At 40.6% G+C, this 21729-nt stretch overlaps 1 protein-coding gene across 1 annotated transcript in view; it reads right to left on the bottom strand.

The window, feature by feature from the left end:
* ANKH (ANKH inorganic pyrophosphate transport regulator) overlaps nt 1-21729 on the bottom strand; it is a 106239-nt gene that overhangs the window by 9408 nt on the left and 75102 nt on the right. The window contains exons 8-11 of the mRNA XM_050970567.1: nt 21016-21111; nt 2870-2999; nt 2103-2226; nt 1420-1519 (exon numbers count right to left, since the gene is read on the bottom strand). Of these exons, the coding sequence (XP_050826524.1) occupies nt 1420-1519; nt 2103-2226; nt 2870-2999; nt 21016-21111 (450 nt within the window). The remainder of the gene's footprint in view (nt 1-1419; nt 1520-2102; nt 2227-2869; nt 3000-21015; nt 21112-21729) is intronic.

The raw sequence follows: 21729 nt of genomic DNA, 5'->3' as shown, positions 1-21729 counted from the left end.
ACCTGCACTCACCACTGAGAAAAATTAAGCACAATGTCCCTGGCCAGAAAGACTCTGTGAGCTACTATGGTAACAAGCTAGCAACGAGGATGTTGTGAAACCAAAGGTCAAGACAAGCCATTTCAGTGTCTTAAACTTTTACTCTTTGGTTCTCAAGGCAAACATGATAAATTAATCATGACAGACACTATGATTCTTCTATTGTCTTATGAACCTTGTACACTATGAACTCTTGCCATGGCCTGTACTGTCAACACATATCAAAACTGATTTTAGGTTGTTCCAATATAAGGCTTTTAGATATTCCATCTTCTGTAGTTTGTTTTTTTTTTTTGTTTTTTTGTTTTTTTTTTTTCAAAAATAAAAGTGGTGGGGATTTCCACTTGGCACTTAGTAAGAAGTCTAATTTAAAAAAAAAGTCACTGCATAGATTATATTTTCTGGTTCCATCCAGAGTCCTTCTGAACTACGGAATGATGTACACACCTTGCTGGTTCTGCCTGGAGCTGGACCAAGTGCCCTACATGGTGCCTTGAACATATAACTGAAAGGGAACAACATGCAGGTACTGCAATGTACCCAGTCACCCAGCCAATATTTACCCTGTGTTTGACCTAATTTAGTGGAATCTTCTTCAAAATCCATGTTTCACCTCCACTTCACACATGCAGGATTGTAGTGTTTAAAGTATGTAAAAAAGCACCCGTTTAATTATTTATAAGCTCTTATTGTCAACTGCTGCAGGAGTATGTCTTGTTTTAAGCCACTCCTCTGGATGGCAAAAAAAACATAAGCACCTGTACTTCTTGTTGATTTTCAGCAGAGCTGGTTTTATAAAGAAATAAAAGTGTATATACACGAGGTATATGTACTACATAGCGAATACCTACAGATATAAATGTATACACTGTGTAACACTACATAACATCTGCCATGGGAAGGAACTTGGAACTCGTTGGAACTTTAAAGTTTCTTCCAACCCAAACCATTCTATCATTCTGCGATTCTGTGATTCTATGATTCTATATACACAAAGATACACCTACTGTAAGCTTGGATGAGTATTTCCTATGCCTACATAAAGATGGTAAGTTGTACTGCAGCAGCAAATATACAGTGCAAAACTGCTCATGGTAAGGACAGGATATCCACAATACATGTGTTTTGAGGAGCAAGAGGCTCTCTGACTGCAGACCAGCATGTCCCATGGCCTAGATGCCCACTAAAAGCTGGAGGGCACCTTTTGGTTTTACTTCAACCCAAAGACTTTCCAAGCTGCACACTCCTGAGACTTGACAGGGAAGCAAACCAAAGTGAGGGTTCTGGGGAGTTACATTGCTAAAGTGTAACTTAATCTGAACTAAAATCCACTGTATTCAGCACCTGCTTTCATCAGCTGCCACAGAGACTAATTCTTACCTGTTTCCTATAGACGTAACAGGCTGCTATTGCAACCATGGTGGATTCTCCCACAAAACCAGCGAGAAGGGACCCTACTCCAAGAGTGGCTCCATGAACTCTGTTGCAGGCATAGAAAGAAAGCAGTCATTGTTGTGTGAGAATGCATGATTCATAATTACATTTTCACTGGCATATATAACCAATCTGATGATAGAAATATTTTCTTCAAAGACACAGTACACTGCCTAAGAGAATAACTGGTATTTTAAAAGACTCATTTGTTTCTAATGGCTACACTGTTTAGCAAAAGAAGCACACTAAATTAAATTATGGACTAAGAATTTAAAGTTCTGTACAGAGTGCTGTAGAATAGATTATTAAGCTTATAAACAAGATATTGTTCCATTAGCTTTCTTAACAGTGAACTTATTAACATGGAAATAAATTCCCCTTAGGACACGTTTTTGCCTCTTTGACATTTGTGTATTTTTTCCAAAGGGACATCACTATCGTGCCTGTCTAGAGCAGTCATGCTTGTAAATTTGTGTTTCTTTTCCAGATAGTGACACTATTTAGGCTTTGTATCATGGTCAGTGTTTGGAGAAAATGTTCTGAGCTATGCAAATTCAGCTATCGAGTGACAGGGAAGAGGAATGAAGAGGAAAGCAAATCCAGGGGTCCTGTGAGGAATAATGATTTACCCTAAGTAAGGCAGCACGATGAGACTGGTGATGAGGACGATAATCCGCAGCACTGAGCTGGGTGCCAACACAAATGTCTTCTTCAGAGTCATCAGCCAGCCAGTCAAGTGTGCTCTGACAGTCACTGTTCATAAACAGGAGAGAAAAAGAGGCAAGAATAGTAAAAAAATAAAGTCAGTCATTCCATATGCAGCTTTTCCATGCAGAGAGCACTGTTCAGAAATAACCACTGCAAAACTTACTGCTGGTAACTTTGTAACTTTAACCCTACTAGAAAGGAAGTAGATCTTATGTTCAAATTGCTCTAATATACTGATTTGGGAAAATGAAGAAATAAAAAAAATCAGTTATGGACAGCACTTGTTCCTAGAAGCTGTTCTCTTAAAACCAATTTATTAGTCAGTGCATTCTATTTTCTTCATTACAAAAACCCGAAACTATCCCCTTCCTTAAAGAGAAGTTCTACCAAGGAAAAATTTCCATCTGGCTCCTGTGTGGCACATGGTATAACAGGTACAAAAAGGGTATCTACATGTACTTATTATTATATTTGTAGTTTACCTTTATTATGAAACTGTCTTGTCACATAAGCAGAAAAGACTAAAAGATGTCGCATTTAATTACAGATAGAAATCTGAAACACTTTGACAATTGTTTTCCAGCTTGTCTTGCTCTTTGATAGAAGTATTAACTTTTATTATATAATGCTTATGCTCTGAAGGAGCCACTGAGGTTACAGAACTTTTATTTTCTTTCTATTTTTTTACCTGGAAGTGGAAAAAAGGAGAAGATGCGCAAAGGAACGACACACAGCTCTGCGAAAGCGAAGTCTACTCCAATTATGTCAACTAAAATCTTCTCTGACACGTTTGGTGTCCAAAACATCACAAAACAGAGCTAGAAAGAACAAAATTAAACAATCTTTATATTTCAGAAGGGAAGCACAAGAAAAGGTAGGCCCTCCTGGAGTAAAATATTTGTTTACTTATGAGTAGAAAACTCTACTAATGGTAAATATACCTACTATAGATTTATATTTAGCTTCCAAATACACGTGGACATAAGAGAGATACCTTAACTTCAGAAGCAATTCCTGCTCTTAATTTCCCTCACATACCAAGTGTGATGCATAGAGAAAGAATTTTTCTGCTTTCTGCAAGTGGTTGTACTTGAATGGTCTATTGTTATTCAAACAGTAAAACCCCAGATTTTTACAGCACTTGATCTGGTTACAACACTTGTACTCCTAAACAGATTATCAAATTTTTCAGTAACTAATGATTCGAAGTCTTCCACGACCCAGAGATCTGAACTGAATCTAAGACTAGAGGTTTGAATTTGCTGCTGAAAAGAGTACTGTTGGTATGCAATAAGTCTGATAGCAAGGCAAAGGTGTTCAGCAGAGTCCTGTAGACATGGTGCTCTCAGGCTACAAATCCACTAAGTCTTGTTATTTTCATTAAAGACTGTGCTGTTTAGTCCATACAGGAAAGGAAGATTTCCATGAAAAACCCATGGCAATTGGTACAGTGGTAGGACATGCTGTTTGATTTTTTGGCCAGTCCTGAGGTTTCCATCTGAGCTGAAGGGGCTCTTGGCAGCTGCAGGTCTGGCTTCAGTTCAAGGCACTCACTGAAGAACAGTCCTGACAGCCCTTACAGGACTTCCCCTATAAGAAAGCATACCTTCAGGTATAACTACTTTGTAATTTCATTTAATTTTGTGATTTTAAAAATTACCTCTTATTGTTATTCTTGAAACAACATTCTTGTAACGATTATTCTTGTTATTCTTATATTGTTATTTATTGTTAAGTGAATATTAAGGAAGTAAGCTGACTGAATGGTGCAAAACTGGGGACCTTAAATGCTCTGGCATTTCAGGTTACAAATCTGTGTTCCCTGTAAATTATGCACATTGGCTGTACAATAGAGTCTGTAAGACTCCATAACCACTCTGTTATAATTTAGCCTGCCATCTAGTATCATAGCAGCTAGCTCTTTTCTTTTAATCCAGTTGTCACACTCCTCCATGTTCAGATGACTTTTCAAAGTGGTCTCTGAAGTCCTACCACCTCTAAGACAGCTGGGATTTCATTCTCATTCTTTGCTAGGGTGTCAGAAATTGCCCTTTCTGCTTAGCCTCCAAGCACCCAGACTGCAGGAGCTTCCCAAGGCCTGTCACTGAGTGGCCTGTGGGAGGTTCTGACTCTGTGTGGTGAACAAAACATTTCACATTCCTGCATTAAGGAGCATCTTCAGTTTTCTTCTCCACTTCTTAGGGTAGGAACTACTATTTTTTTTTGTTACAATAGCATGTTTTACTTGACTAATTTGGTGCTGTCTTGTGGTGTATCTCCATCACCTCTACAGAGAACAGTAAGTGGAGGAAGGTAAGAGAACTGAGAAGGTAAAAGAACTGAGCACTTCTTGTGCCAATCTACTTCTACAGGGTATGACTGAAGCAGAGGGGACAATCTAGAGCAGAGGAGGTTGTGTGGTTGAGAATTCTGTTATTAAAAAGTAACTGTACAACAACAGAGTGGATTCTTTCATTGCTGGAGACACCCTTAGGCAGACTGCAGTCACTTGCACTCTCACTGCAAATGACCTTTAAAGCAGTCATACAGGGAATATTTTCTCAAATATTTCTTCAAAGCCCAATAAATAAAGTAAGATACAAAGAAGCCTACCCTTCACTTATAATTTGCTGTTTTCATTAAAGCAAGGACCTTTACACTGCTTGCACTGCACAGTGCCATTTGGTGTCCTAATGAGCAGTATAGCTGCTGCCAGATTCCACACGTGTATGCTAACAGCAGAGCCTGCCCACTGCCAGCAAAAGGCAAACAGAGCAGTCTTTCCCTCTTCAGCAGCCCCCTGAAAGTGCTGAATATGGTTAGACAGGCAAGCAAATGAGTGACCAAAGGTACTGTACTCGATTCTGCTCTCTGGAGGTTTCCTTCTGGCCCTAATAGGAACAGAGTCTATCTCCACCCCGCTCCCACCGGAGTAAGGGCAGTTTGCCAGTCAGGCGGAACTACTCACACCCAGGTGGTGTGGGGTCATTCCTCCTCAGCTGTGGCAAGCTGCAGTCTTCCCCACCCCTGATCAGCAGAGTTGTGCTGGTAAATGGCTTCAAAGAGCACTTACAGAGCAGCTGCTGGGTAAAGGCTGCTAAGCTCAAGGATAAGCAGTTTGAGGAGGTGAGGCACGGCAGCAGAAGGACCTTCTATTTTCGTCTCAGCATGCTTCCATCTTTTTGGTTGCAGTGCTGATAACTACTTTCATTTTGCTAAGGGAGCCCTCCCTATCATCTTATGAGATGATATTCTCAATGCCCAGAGGGAACAAGGCATCAGGAAAGTAAATTAATGCTTTGCATCATTCAAGCCCTCTGCAATTTAAATTAAAGTGCTTGCAATTTCACTGTTTCAAAGACAAAATGTAGTGGAAAAAACCCAGGCTCTACTTCATGCAAAGCATAACACTAAACATGCAAAGCAGGAAGGTATTTCAGCTGCTGATTTTGTTACAGATGGCGTGTTCTGAAAATAGGATGAAGTTGGCTTTTTGTGATTCTGAGTGGTCTTTAGGGTGTTTGCCGTTACCTTGGTAAAAGGTGATGCCTGACAGAAGACTGGAGAAGATGGTAACACTAGTCCAGGAAAATGTGGCATGGACAATTAGATATTGACTCTACTGGAATACACAGTGCTAACTTCCTGTGACTCAGACCAGGAAAGATTTTAGGAAGTAGATTTACCAATAGGATGTTTCCTATCTTTCTCCTAATTTAACAGTCTTCTACCCCTACTTGCATTTCTTTGCACGTCTGCAACGTTAAATATAGAATAAATGGCTTGGTTAGGGTTACAGCTATACCTTCATTTAATCTAATCAAGAGATGAAGACTAACCAGTGAAAGCTTCTGCAGAGGCAAGCAATGTGCATGCAGAGTGGCACTGCAGCTCCAGGCTGCAGTTGAGTGTTGTACCTGGCAACTCTGCTGAGGCCAAAGAATTTCGGTGTTTTGGGAGTAGGGATTTTTCTTGTAGAATTCAAGCAACAGAGTTTACTTGATTTGCCCTTGCCTTATGGTTTGAGTGCAGCATGATGTCAAAGGATGGTTTTGGTAAAGACTTTGCTCATTTATCTGGAACTTCAACTGACCAGTGATGAGTGCTTTAAAAATACAGGAAGAAACGAAGGTGTAAACAGCAGAGTGGAATGCTCCAGAGAATAAGCAGTTCTGCATAAAAAGAGTAGTATGTATTATCAATTACAGTATCAACAACAGTTACATAAGCATTTCTGAAGATCTTTTAGTAATTTCAATTGGTCAGAAGGGTTTTGAGTTTTGGTATCTTGCCCTCTGTTGTTCTACACAAGTAAAATTTGAAAGACTTTACTAAATATATCAACAACACACAGCACCATAAGGAAACTAGTGCAGCTGTACTAGCTCACATCAAAGCTCCAGCTAGATTAGTACTATCTCCCTGCTAAAGGTCACTGGGAGATGCCAAAGGGAAGGGCATAAAAAGCAGGGCAAGTGTAGTGTAAGAGATGCCTTTCCCAGTCTGCATGGGAGTTATGGCTTCAGAAGTCCAGTAATCCTGGTGCACCTTCAGCCCATGCAGGTTATGCTCTGTTACCTAATAGTAGTGATTTTTTTTCAATACAGTTGTGCATTAGAAGTAGAAAATGCTCTCACTTGTGGCTTAGACACCCTCTTCAAAGAGGTGTGCCTATTTCTATGTGGAACCTGGCTATCTTCAGCTAACAAATTCCATGTCTAAGCATATTCAAAAGTCAAAATTAAAAACTTCTGCCGCCACCAAGCCTAAGAGAATGAACCAAATCTTTTTTTCAACAGGGAAAGTACAGAACTGCTAGTGTTCAGTTCAATTTCTCTTTATTCTCTTAAGTACAATTATAGCATTTGACTTTCACAAATGATTGTGATGAAAGATTGTTCATGAGATTTTGTTTCAAAGGCTGCATGTGTGAGTCTGAATGCTTCTAGTTCTTGAAAAATAACAGTCTTTTCATAGGGCTTGCATCTCCTGGAAGCTATTTCCATTTATTCTGGTTGCTGACAGGGATTACTAAACCTCAGAGACCCACTACATAATGCATTATAATACATTATGCTAACAAAGGCTATTGTCATGTGTATTGTAATCTGCAGGGTGGCAGACTGATTTGCTTTTCAGCACTTGTAGAAAACTGCCTATTTCTTGAGACATTCATTGATAAACATAAAGCACAAAATAGTATCCCAGTGAGCTATGAACAACAGTACAGCTTTTCTAGACTTCGTGCAGTCTTCAGTAGGAAGAAACACTGGCAGATGGCAGAGACATGGTATGCCTCTATGTTCCTCAGAAAGAAATTAAGGAATCCAAAATGCATGTTTTTAAAAATAGGTTAGACATGCCAACCTGGAATGAGTCTGGAATAACAGATTTTATTGTGGAAGATGGTTACCTGGTAAAGGTTATTCTGTGATGAAATGCAGTTCCTGTTTTTCTCCGGCAAAAAACCTCTCAGCAGATGTTTCATATAATTTCTTGAATCTGATATATTTGCAGAAGTATGGCTGTCCAAGTCAAGTGTTTTACCCTAAAGATATTGTTCTATGTGTATATTGAGGATTGCAGCTTAATTTAACCCACACCCTGTTCATTTCCTATTACCATTTATGCTACATGGAGCCCAGTGAGGGCAGAGGAAACTTACTTTGAAAATTATTACACATCTCAGCTTTGGATTGCACCTTGGGTCCTTGGGATAGTACCAGCTAAGTTTAGAACTTTTACTACTATGGAGGAATAGAAATCAGATGATTTAGCCTTTTGAACTGTGTAATAAACAAATCAAAAAGTAGCCTGAGTCTTATGTGGTTGGATCTCCTGATTTGCCAAATGTCTCCATGGTCTCCCTCTTTCTGACATAAACAGAACTTCCATAATTCTGTCTCCTTTCAGAGCTTGTATCGCACAAGATGAGCTGATTTCACAGATTCATTTTTGAAGTCAAGATAATACCTTGTTCTAACTATTATCTGTGTCAAATGCTGGATTTCTCTTCTCTTCTCTGTTCAATAATCTATTTTGTAAGATGTTGGGAAAATAAGTTGTTTAAATTGTTAGTGCTAAATAGTGTTTTTATGACTATTTCAACTCCATACCTTCATTGACCTAGAAAATTTAGTTCTCTTAATGACTCCATAGTACTGGAGCTTTTCACTCAAAATCTTACTCTAGCATCTTATTGTTAAAAGAAACTGCACTTCTGTATTTTTGTGAAGAGTATAAGTAAAGACAGTTTGGAACTATTAACTGCTTACTAGTACTGAAACAACAGAAAAGTTAATAGTTACCCCCCTTTTAGATTCCCCTGGAGGTGTGCTTCCGTGTTGAATAGAGGTGTGGCACAGAATACAAAGTCCTGAAGCTGCCATGCACCTCTCAGGTAGTTGAAAAATACAGAAGGAATTCAACAGGGTCCTTATGAAGGAAGGCAATGCAGCTACTCATTGATTTACACAAAGAAGGGCTTTCGTGTTTTATTGTGGGACAAGGAATAATAAAGTTTAGGTTTTATCACAAAGGCATTATTACCTGTTGATGGGAAATTGTATCTAATTTACCATGAAAATATTCAAGTAAAAACCTTATTGTCTTTAAAGACTTAAGGTTTTTTTTTTTTTCCAGTTAGTTTAGTAGTTGTTTTCTTTTCTTTTTCTGAAGCACAGTTCTATAAAGGATCATAAAGTTCTTTGGAATCTGTGGAGGAATTACTGGGTTTCATACAACACTAGAGGCCAGCATCAGTGCCTGGCTACAGCAGCTTGCTGCAGACCATAACCTGGTCCTTGCCAGAAGGAGCCTGCAGGCTGGTGCCATCTTTGCTGTATTTCCTGCCAGACAGCAGTCTTTGCAGAGCCACACCTGCAGTTTTAAGGAATTTTTGATACACAGCAAACAACCTAAATTCATCATCCCAAATTGTTTGAGACTCTCAGGCGTTAAGTCACGGACCACAGAATATTCTGAGTTCTAAGGGACCCACAAGGGTTATCAAGTCCAACTCCTCAGGGAATGGCTCACATAGGGACTGATCCCACAACCTTAGTGTTATCAGCAGCATGCTCTATCAACAGAGCAAATCTCAGGGCCCAGGCTGCTGCAGTCTGATGCTCTGTTGAGACACTTTCTGATGTGTGTTCATGTGCCATGGAACTTAGAAGAGGTCAGAAATTGGGTCCTTGTGTGGGAAATGTAAAGTTTTCAGGAACAGACTGTCCAAAGCCCCAGGGACTTGGTCTGACTTCACAGCAGACAATGCTCTGCACAAAGGCTGGACCTGATGAACTCCTGAGGCCTTTCCAACCTGAAAAATTGTGGGGTCCCATGAAACAAAAAGCCCTGGATCTGGGAGCAGTAAAAATGTCAGACTGCAGTCACATCTGAAACTGATTTATGATAATGCTGCTGACTTGAATCACAAGGACATTCTCTGACAAGGATGATCCCTCAGGCACTCACAAGTCAGTATAGACTTCTGTGCACTTTGTGTTCTGTGCAGGGGGGGTGAAGTTGCAATCAGCCTTGATTAAATTTGTCAAGTGGCAGGGGAACCAGAGCCTGCTTGTGGGAACACCCCCTAACTTTATATCTCCTCCTGAAATAATTGCTTTATACATATCTAAATTCCCCCCCACCTCCCAAGCTTTCCAGAGTGACAGAGCACTACGTTCTTCAGAAATAAAGGCATGTCCAGCAGCTGCACAATTCACTGATGCTCTGATAGCATTAACACAATGCCACTTCTGCTTTCTCCCCAGCTGCTACTGAAAGGACTTAGGTGGTATTTTCCAGGCTGGGTTGGGTCACTAAATTGTTTAAGGTAGTCATTATATCTTCCCAATGAATTATGCTGCTTAATTGTCTTACAGAAAGAAGAATATTTTACTTCTAAAAAGCCTTGATAAACCAAAGATGTCAGATTTCTGGTCTCTTTTTGAAAACCGTCCATCTCCCAGCTTAGTAACTTTCTTCTGTCCCAAGTTTTCTGCACCCCTTGCTGCTCTTCCCACTCTGAACATGGAGCTTGAGCAGAAACATTGCTGCAGGGACAATTTTTGATGCTTCCTTTTCTGCCTGCTCCAGCCATTCATGCAAAACAGACCCTTTGTGTGAAACCTGAATAATCATGAAGGAGACATTAATCTCCACCTCACTGGAGCAAACAAAAAACCTTTGTTCCAGGACAAAGGCTCAATGCAGTACCATGGATAAGACAAGGCCCTTGGGAGGATTTCATAGAGTCTGCCTCTGCTGGTCCAGCATCTTCCTGTGCAGGCAGGAATGTTTCTATTCATGTCTGAAAAATTTTTTACTGAAATTTTTTACTGAATTAAACCTGACCTTGAAAAGGTAAAAAGCTTCTTGAGCAATTATCTGCCAATATGCCATTTTCCAATTGTTATTCTTTGCCAATGTGCCATTTTCCAAATTTTTTTTTTTTTTTTTTTTGCCAGCAGCCTGAAGATTAAAAAAACAGACTTGGAGTTAAGAAATGGGCAAAATCAAAGAAGTCAAAACAAACTGCTCAACTGGATGAGTAGATGAGTTATTACTCTAAAAGCTGTCCTTGATCTCCTATGGTCTACAACAGTAAAGTCAAAATAAAACAGATTGAGTCTTAAAAGTTAACGCTGCTTTTTGAAAGTATGGATATTCCTGATAAGACTTGTGAGATCTTTTAAATACAATAAGGCTGTAATGAGACCATTGGTGAAGTAAGATTGGAGAGAGTTGGAGAAGTTTGGAGAGTTGTCTGTGTTTTTCATGCTCTTTCTTTGTATACTCACAAGAGATAAGGACACTGAACTCTGTCACCCAGGGAATTTCAGGGTGTAGTCAGCAGCTGGGGTTGTGTCCCCTGAGAATGACCAGATTCTTGTTGTGACATTTATTCCTGTGGATTTTACTGTCTCTCAGTCCAAATTTGCCATGACTTTAGTAAAGCTGGGTTGTTATCTTTGATAATAAAGCAATGCAGAGATGAGAAACAAAGCCAGCCAATAAAAGATAAGGAAAAATGAACACAAATCCAGTGGCCTCTGCAATGGCTTCAACTTCTGACACAGAATGTCATAGGTAGATATGGTGGCAGCAAAATGTAGTTCCTAAATACATTTCACAGAGTCACACAATATTCTTAGTTGGCAGGGGCCCACAAGGATCACTGAGCCCAGCACTGAAGTGAATGATCCATACAGGGACTGATCCCACAACCTTGGCATTGTTAGCACTCTGACCAACTCAGCCAGTCTCATTTTCTTCCATTTAACTTTAAACTCAGGAGGAAAAACTACAGAGAAGACTAAATAAAGCTATACAGGACTTCAGTTCTGAGAAAAATACTCAGGTTTGTACTGTTCCTTCAAGAGTTGCTAGCCATGACTAAGCTCTTTGTTATAAAAAGGTATTCCTGAAAGTAAGCAACAAATACCAGGAATAGAGATACACTGCAGTAGCTACTCAGAGGTCTTCAGGGGTAATTGATTATCTCACAAGCAGAAAAGGAGATATTCAGGAAAAATTCCAGTTCAGGAGAGCTGTAAGCATGACCTTAGACATGGGAGGATCCACCACTGCTTTAACCTGGATGAACTGGACAATACACTATAAAATTGAACTGCTGTAAACTATGTGGAAGGGGAATGAGGATTGGCAGTATTAATCTGAAATTTGACATTGTGGGATGCATTGAAAAAAATCAATTACAACTAAAACTCTAAAATTCTGCAGTCAGAATTCCTAAAACAAAAACACCCTCCCCCCTTCCCCCCCCCAAAAAAAATCATATAACCTTGGTCAACCTTAAAAGATAGAAAGGCTCACCCTAGTTAATGCAGTAACACAAGCCACTTTAAGAAAGTTAGCTCTTACATAACCTTCCATTTATAAATTCTAGTGCAGTGGTTGGTAACTGACCTTCTGGAACTACAACACAGCAAAACACAGTGCCAAAAACATTTGTGCTTTGTCAAAACACAAGCATTTCAAAAACTAAAAAGCATTATTGCCATCAGAAACTTTCTGCTCCAGAATTAAAATTTGTGATTTCTACAAAGTAACTTAGTTTGTGCAATGTTTTAGTTTGAGCACATGAACACTGATAAATCCTCAGATTTCCTTGTCCACATGAAAGAAATCATCGTGATCCTTTTTTTCATGGTGTGGCACAGCTGTTTCTTCTGGTAAGGCAGAAATGCTTACAGCAGCCAAATCCTCGAGACAGAACAGATCAATGAGGTTTCTAACATTGCATTCCCCATTTGCAGGTAAGGGGTTCAGTATCTGAAATGCCAAGGAACTTAAACATATGGCTTGTCATCTTCAGAACATGATGCTATACCCTAGGTCATGAGTCAAAACTTTGTGAAAAAATGAGGTTGTGTGAACTTCAGTTCCTTCTGTACCTGCTTGTTCAGCTGCTCTTCTGCACCATCAATGCACATCTTTAGCTCTCTCTTTAGTATTAAATATGCTCAAATTTCACCACACACCTCTCCAGTACCTCCCCTTTTCTGAATCCAGACTTTGGTCCTAGTGGGCCATCTTCAGAATGCCTGCTATCTGTCATTTCCATAAAAGTTGAGATGGGGAAGTGAGGAGGTTTTAGCATTGCATGCAGGTTAGATGTAAAGCAAAGAGAAGAAGGGCTAAATCAAGGGTCTCAGAAATCCCCACTTTGTTCAGATTTCAGCTTGTGAACTAAGAACCAGTATTAGCAGCCTGGAATGTTTATAGCTACCAAAGCTATCCAAGTTACAATTACTGGGTGATTTTTTCTGGCAGCAATCCTCTCAATACACTGAGGAAATACATGGCATCAGTCACAAGGAAACAGAAACAGTTATTTTTTTCTTTTTTCTTGCTCCCTTTTTCAGCATCTGAATCACTTGAAAGCATGGGGATGAGGCAGCAGGTCCTTGGCTAAAGGGCTTGTGAGAGTGTAAGAGGAATAATGGAGTAAAAGATCCAACATTTTCTTGCACGGGTCAGAATTGCAAATCACTTTGCTCCTCTCTAGGCTGATCCTTACCAAACTTATCAAAGGAGCACACACAACCCTTCTCCCCTGTTTGCTTAAATTCACGAAGGTGTGGGGATAAATTCAAGTATTTCTACATTTTCTTGCTACCTGACAGTCTAATACTGATTTCACAGTAGTAATGGTAACTGACCTTATTTTCTTTTGGGAAGGAGAAAAACACTATCCACATTTTTGTGAAAACACGTTCACATGTACTGCTTGTGGCAAACTCTATTTTAAAACACCCCTTTGCATAGCCCCTGGCTACAGTGAAGCTGCTTAAGGCATCTAAAAATTAATCCCGGGTCAGGCCCTGAAAACAAGTCTCTGTCTCTTGGCCTTTCAGGTATTTCATCTCCAAAGCTGGAAAGACAGCAGAGAGCGTGATACTCCTCTAGCTGCTGCAGCTCAGGAAGTGCATTCATGGTGGCCAAATGCCATGGGACTCCTGGGACCCAGGGGGAGCTGTGCTCTGCAGGGATCTGCCATGCACTCATTTCATGCTATGGATACTCCTACCTTCAAAAGATTTCAGTGAAATGGGAGCATGTTCCTTGGCATTTTTCAACATGCAAGTCTAAATCATGTTATCCTGAGTACAAACTAAGGGTACCTAGCAGGCCAGCAGTCAGGCTTGCTGCAGAGACGAAATGAATTCTTTAACTTTTCTCATTTCATTTATGTCAAGAGCTGCTTTATGTCTCATTATTTAGCAGGCAGCATAGTTGAAAACATCAAATACATCACTCTAATGCACGTAAGAGCTTCACACAGGATAGTTTATCAGGTGGAAAATGAACCTATTTGTAAGTGCAGAAAGGGATATGAAATGGTATATTTATTACACTACAGACTGAATATTTGAGAGCAAATGGGCCTATGAAAACTGTACAGTCTTTGGTGTCCCTCATGGGAAAAATCAGCTGCCAGACTTAAGGCTGGGAAATATGATTTGCTGACTTCAACTGGAAATTGAACAACTATTGAGTATAGAGTGTTTGCACAGCATCAGGGAATAAGTCAGTAAGGCAATGCTATTGCAACAATACACTGAGTTGGTATGAATATTCTCCCTTTATTCATTCTGACTCCAGTATTTGCCAGTGCTGCATTTCACTGGCTGGTGGAGCCTTGCTGATAAACTGGACAGAAGAGTCAGCAGCCAGTACCTACTTGGCAGTTCTGGCACAACCAAATCCAAAGTAGAGAGGAAAAGCTCAGGCATCTCAAGTTGTCTTTGAAACAGACAAGGCTTTTCAGCCCGGATGAAACACGGCTGCTACTCTTCCACAGTGTTTGACTCTTGGTCTAACAGAATTAAGCAGGAAGCAGCAGCTACTGAGTCTTGTCTTCTGTGCTTCTCATTTTTTCATATAGGAAATTTTCCCTGTTCCACTGGCTTCCTGGCTCTTGATCAGGGTTTTTTTACCTCCTAGGTGCTTGATGATTAACATCAGAACATAAACAAGCAGATGATGACTGAGAATTAGGAAAATGATGGGATGGATTGCAGTAACTCTTGTCAAATGGAGCAAAGACTTTTCTCCTCCCCTCTTCAGGCTGAAACTGATCCCATCACAGGGATCCAGGAAGAGAAACCCTTTGACTCTGGACCTCACCCTACTGTTTTCAGATGGAGATGGGGTCCCTCTATTGAATCTTGCAAGTCTATGGTTCCCAGCATCTGTCCCTCTTTTTTGCCCATGGTTGGGAGGAAATAAAAGATACACAAGCAAAACAGGTTAAATGATGCAGCTTAAACCTTCTGATGGTTATAATATGATATAATATAAAACCTTCACTTAGAATGATACTGAGCATGATGATGTGCTTATCAGGTCCATACATTATACATGAATCTATGAGATGAATATAACTGCCAAGTGAGGGTAGTTTATGCTGCTGTGCTACAAGTTACAATCACTGGAGAGCTGACAAAATGTCTGTGTGCTGCTCTTCCTAAGGGACTGATAAATACCAGCAAATGAAAGAAACAACACTTGCCAGTAACTCCTCAAACTACAGTTGCTCACCAGCAGGAGTCCTTAGAAATCAGTACTTTTTAATCCTTCATCAAAAAAACAAGTTATGAATCTAAATACTACACTCTACTTAAAAAAAATAACTTTTTATTTATAGAATCTAAGAGATTACCTAACAAATAAAATAGAAAATAATTTTACTAGTATTAGAAACATTTTAAAGTTCTCATTAGACTCCTCAATTATGAGCAACATAATTGAGGAGTCAATAAACAAACCCTGACTGTAAAGTAGCTGACATTTTGACATGTATGGACACACACACACTCAACTTTCAGGGTTAAGCATATAAGCCAGTAAACTGACCAGCTGTCTGCTCCTAAGTACATTACATTTAAACTTTCACTGAGATTTAAATCTAATGCAGGTGACCTGGAATTTGAATTTAGTTACTGCAACACAATGCATATTAATCTGTTCAGTTTAAGTGCCTGAACCTTCACTTTCATTGAAACTTCATGGTGATAGTTCTTTTTTTTTTTTAAGTTTTCACTAGTATGTTTGCAATAAATAAATAAGAAATTTATAAATATTGCATAAATCACACACACACATACGAGTGTAAATGTGAATACTTTCTCTCCACTCTATCTTTTATCTTTGTTCTTTTGGAATAGAAAGAATGAAAAATTACAGGGCAAAACTGAACATCTGGATTTTGTTTCTTAAGCAGTGTTTACTAATTAAATATAAACCAGTATTCTATACAATTACCTTCTCCCCTTAATCAGTCTGTTTATTCATGAAAACTGCTACCTTCCCCAATTGTCCATAACCATATGCTCATTAAAAAAAAAAGCAAAGCAGGATTGAAATTCCTTTTAAATAGCTGGAAAGAGCTTTGAGCTGTTTCTAATAGAACACATATTAAAACTTGGAGGTGCTGTGCAGCTCTCCTGCTGTACATTAGCTTGGTGACAGATGGATGAACATGGTGTGGTGCACATAGCATGCCACCCTGGCACCTTGAGCCTGTCTTATTGGGAAGGGAAAACCCGCTGTAATCCACAGAGCACTAGAGAATATGAAGATAACTGGCCACGTGTCTTGCTAACACTTCAGCTAATGTGAACCATGCAGCAACAGGAGCTGGTGCTTGGAACTGTATCCCAAAAACCACTGTGGCCTGTCCCAGCTGGGAGACAAAGCTGAAACAAATCGCAGTTCTTGAATTACTGCTGTAAGACCTGATTGCTCCTTCCCTGCTGTAAATGAACAAGTAAGTGCAGACTCCTCAAGGTCACTCTCAGTGCTGGTGAGCTGGGGAGCTTTCCCAGTGCTCTCTGAGAAGCTGCTTCCTCTGACCAGCACCCTGTATGTTCCCCATGCAGTGACCAGCAGTAAGCAGCCACGCTGAGCTGAGCTGGCCCTGCTTTTACCCCAGCGGCAGCTTCTTAATGGGGGTGCTCAGCCCTCGTGTTAACTAAGACATGCCTTGCCTTCCAGCATGACTCTGAGATGTGACTGCTGCTACTGCCAGTGCCCAGAGCCAGCTGACTGTCCCATTTCCCAGTGCTGCCTGCACAATGGATGGCTGCCTCTCAGCTCAGGGCACATGGCTAACACGCAGACGTGGGTGAGGGCATGGCTGTGGCCACACAGGCGAGGCTGCAGTGGCTGCAGGGAAGCAGCCTGAGCCCTCCCAAAGGAGGCCTCTCTTGCTTTTGTCCAGCAGCACTAACAACTGATGTCACATCAGCCTGCAAAGCCTTGCAGTTCAGAGAGGCGGGTGACCGAACACTAATCACGTGGCTGCCAGCAGCTAACATTAGCCAGGGAAAAGGATCTTAACCCACTGCAACTCCTGTGTCATCACAGGAGACTTAAATAAGAGCTCAGCTGGGAAATGGGGAGAAAATTGAAAAAAAAAAAAAAAAAGGAAGGAAAAGAGAAAAAGAGAGAGAAAGGTAATTTGGCAGTATTTGTGCTCCATCACAGGCTAGCTTGGAAAAATCCCTGAATTTTGCACTCAGAGACTCTACCAGTATTCTAAGAAAACCCCTTTGCTAAAGCACAGCCTGTTTGCTATTACTCCCCTGTGTGTGGCAGGGCTCCTTTGAGTAGCTTGCTCCTCACAGAGCCTGCCCCTCTATGCACAGCTCATGTGTGAGGGAGTGCTCTCCCCTGGCAGATCAAACCTTTGTTGCAGTGGAGAAATGCAGTAAATTAGCACCCAGACAAATTATTTTAGGATTTCTGCAGTGTACTGAGGCTGACACATCCCACAACAAAAGGGATCTGGGCTACAGACGTACCACTTTTCTCTTGAGTCCGTGTTTTCCCTTAGTTTACAACTGTGCAGCAGCCTCAGGGCTGATCTGCAGGGCCATCTAAAGCGCATTGAACCAAAATGTTCAGCTCTTCAACAGCCTGATCTGCAATGGCAGCAGCACTGGCATTTGGAGCAGTATCTCTGCTTACATACAGAAAGAAGCATTTTTCCCCAAGTGCCTACTGGCAGTGAAGTAACAGATAATGGCAAACAGCATTATGGACACCCTTTAAACTGCATGCAAATTACCAAGCATGACTTACTTTTTAAAACCAGAATGGTCCTTTATTTGTACCAAAAAAAATTTGACAGCTGAGTCCCTTCCCTCTGCTACACAAATTTCACATTCAGTTGCACAGTCACAAAACATGGCTTTGGAAGGGATCCCCACTAACAACAAAAACCACATCGATGTGACTAATCACAACAGCTGTCTTACCTATCAGGGGTTTAATGGCTTCTACTTAAACCCTCTAAAGAAAACAGCTTGTCTACACATTTTTCACTGAGCAATACAACTAATTCCCATTTTTTGAAGAAGCAGCTTTAATACCCTGGCATTAATAGCAGCTTCAAAGCCACAAGACAGTACTTATGATCATCCTTGACAGAACACATGTGCATGATGCAAAGTTAGCTTGGAAACGCTCAGGTGTAGCCTTTCAGATCCCATGAGGATTTAAAAAAACCATGAAGTAATGTTTCTTAACAAAACTATGCCTTTTTTCTACTCTGACCTAATACTGTCACTACCAACAACAGTGACAGGGTGTTTCTGTTGCAGTAGCAGCATTGCAGTTCTTCTTGTGCAGGCATGACTGGTCTGTGGAAGGAGGTAGGACATTTTCCTCCCAGTTCTATTGAAACAGTATGTCTTTGATGATTGAAAGTTTTATATTGGGAAGGTACTTCCCTGCAGGGCTCCTGCTTGTACTTAAAGCTTCACTGTTATTTTTGAAGTGGTTAATGGTCTTAATTTATGTCTACATCTTCTGGAATCCTTCTACAGATCATCCACTGGAAAATGCCTTTACATGAATGTCTACGTACTGGATTTGTTTGGTCTTATCAGCCTGGGAGCCCTTCCCTCTCACCTGAAAGAACAAGATGGTACCAATGGAGATGCCACTAGTCTGACTGCCATTTGTTGAAGTAGAGCCCCTGAATAAAACACAGCTATCACCAATGGCCATGGGAGCTCACCTGGCCACAACAGAGACAAATTTGAAGTCTACTTCCTTAGAGCCTGTGGCACACATTAATGTGAGTCATTCCAACCTCCACTGAGTTTGTGTGCTGAAGCATTTGCAGGCTCATGCCTTTGAACACAACTGAATCTTTAGAGTTCGTGTCTATTTTTCTGCTCTCTCTGTTGACAAGCAATCCTAAGAATCTGTCACTAGCAGCCAAAAATAGAAATGGGACAGGAAAAGCTATGGACCTCAAAAGGGTTTCTGGAATTTCACTGCAGGCAGATCTCTCATGATGATCTCATGAAAGAACTGCCCTTGAAAGTAAAATGAGAACTTTTGGATACAAAATCCCAGGAAGTCACAAAACAAGAGCTAATTGAGGTGATTAAAAATTATTCTGAAGAGGATGGTAATGGTAATGTGAGAAGCTTGTAATCTATCAGAACCAGAGTAACCTGATAAATATCATGGGGGATTAAGAATACAGTCAGTTCAGAGAAAACTTTGAGATTGAAATAGTATTCTCAGAACAATTTAGAACAAGGGAAGCTTTCCCCTCTGTGGATCTGACAGACTTTGAGGAAGGCTCCAACTGTAGAGAACATAACTTTGGTCTGGAACAGGACACAAAAGAAAACCTCAAGGCATGTGATGGTAGATAACAAGAGCTAGGGTCTCATGGAAAGTCTCCAGACAACAGCCAATTCAGTGGAGGCATGTGTCTGTTTCTTGCTCTAGGAAATACAAGTTAGAGCAAGAGCTGTTGGTCTCTAAGCCACATGGAAAGAGGTCAAGCTTAAGGAAGTGAAAAGACAGAGGAGATGCCATATTGGTTCATGCAATTCTGTCTTTGATGGTGGCCAGTTGTAGCTGTTTAGGGAAAAAGCATAGGAAACAAAGAGCAGAAGAAATGTAATTCAGCCATGAATGGATTGAACTGCTTCATTTTCAACTGTGAAATAACACAGAGTTCTGTATCCCACATTCTCAGGTTGTGGCAAGGGGGTGGGGATGGTTAAAAATACTTCTGGCTTGTGTGCTGTAACATTACCTTTGACATAAATTAGTTTATCTTCATGCATAAGCCATTTCCAACCCAGACATAAAGGTTCTACACTAAAATGAAGGGAAGAAAGAAATTCTGTCAGCACTCCCCTACTCAATAGTTAATTTCTGAATGCAGGGAGAAGAGAGTTCCAAAGCAGCCAGGTACCCCATGGAAAGAATGCAATGCTGAGGGTAAACAGTGAACCTGTCTGGGGTAGGAGTAGATTCAATTGCAGGACTTTGAGCATTGTATCCTAAAACAATTGCCACATTTCCCAAGCACTTTTCTAGCGTAATGAAGGACTTCTTCAATGAAAAACTTATTTTCTAGGTTCTCCTTTTCTTTTGTCCTTCTAGTGCAGGTACTTTGTTGAGACGATGTCCTGGCCCTAAGCACTAATATAAATCCATCCTTGATAGAAACAGACATTGGATACACCCTGGTCATCTGCTCCATTATTTGCTATGATTCCCACCAGCTGCAGTTTTCTTCCACAACTGCCTGTTTGTTGCTAAGAAGACTGCAGAAACAGTGTTCTTGGGGAAAATGCACTGTATTTATGTGTGCAAATTGGTCATTTTGAAACATGGCAGACTCAGCAAAATTTCTCCCTGAAAGTCATCCCCATGAAATGATACAGATGTAGATCCTTTAGTCAGTATCAGTACCATCTCTGAGATTGCCCTTTTTGGTTAATTTTGAGAGCAAACAAAACAAATGTGCATCAAAGTAGCCCCACAGGAAAACCCAGTGCCAGGAGAGGCAGCAGGGAGCAGCTGCTGCAGGGTCAATCCATGCTGCCTTTCTCACCACTCACAGTAAATGAAAAATTCTCAGGGACAGGCTGCCATCCCACTGCCTGTGACACAAATGCATCCTTTCGTCTCCCTGACACACTGGTTACCTGAAGTTTTGTTCATTTAAAAAAAGAAACAAAAGGAGATGAAAAGAAAAGCAGGTCTCTGATCTCTTTTTGCATGGGAGGCTGATTTGAAACGAAAAATAGTGAAAATAAAATGGAGTAACTCCAACCATCCTAGATATCTAGCCTGAGCTAATGACAGCTGATTTTCTTGTTACTCCAATACTATGATCACACTCCTTTCTCCAGATAAAAGCAACACAGCTTCACAAGAGAAGACAACTCACCTTTCTTAAACTGCTAGTGCTTTTAGCATTAGGTAGAGGAGGCAATTTTCTGGTTGAGAGGAGAACCACTGAGCTGAAGAAAGGTTTCTTACCGTTAAGGACAGCGCCATGCAGACAAAAGTGAACTTCTTGATATGTGTGGCTGTGACGGTGCTGTTGGTGTTCACCAGTTTATTGCTGGGGTTATTCTAGGGCAAGAGAGAGAGATAGTGAGCATTAGCCTGGCTCCAGACTACCAGGAGCTGCTGGCACCAGGGTCATGTGCTGGACCTGACTGTCTGTGCCTGTCCGTGTCTGACTTGGCTTGTTTGCTTTATAACCTAGAGCTTTCTGAGTACTTTGTACCACTGCAGAACATTTTCTGCTTAAACTGACAGCAACTGCTGCTACAGTCACTGAGGGCTGAGTAATCTCCCTGCTTTTCCAAAGAATATGTCCTATTTAACAAACTCAGGTTTGAAAAAGGTTGGTATCTCTTTCTAAGAAAACACCGCATGATTTTTTTAAACCTTATTTTAATGTTTGTAGCATGTTTTCACAGGAAAAACTGGATTTGATTCCCTTTTACCACAAATTGGTACCAAATCAAGAATGCAAGCATCCTTACTGATCCAATTAGACAAGCAGGTAATATAAACAAAGCTCCTGGAACAGCTGGCTCCATTAATGCAGTTTAATGAACAGAACATAATTAGGACTATTAAATGTTCCACCTTGAACATGGGCTCTGTACTCACATGGCAGCCAAGTTTTATTTAAAACACCAAAAGCCTTCTTCCAAATGTCTAATAGAGCAAATGAAGCTG

The sequence above is a fragment of the Serinus canaria genome, chromosome 2, assembly GCF_022539315.1.
Source record: "Serinus canaria isolate serCan28SL12 chromosome 2, serCan2020, whole genome shotgun sequence".
In the NCBI taxonomy this organism is placed as follows: domain Eukaryota; kingdom Metazoa; phylum Chordata; class Aves; order Passeriformes; family Fringillidae; genus Serinus; species Serinus canaria.
The sequence above is the reverse complement of the archived record's forward strand: the minus strand, read 5'-3'. Positions and strand labels throughout refer to the sequence as shown.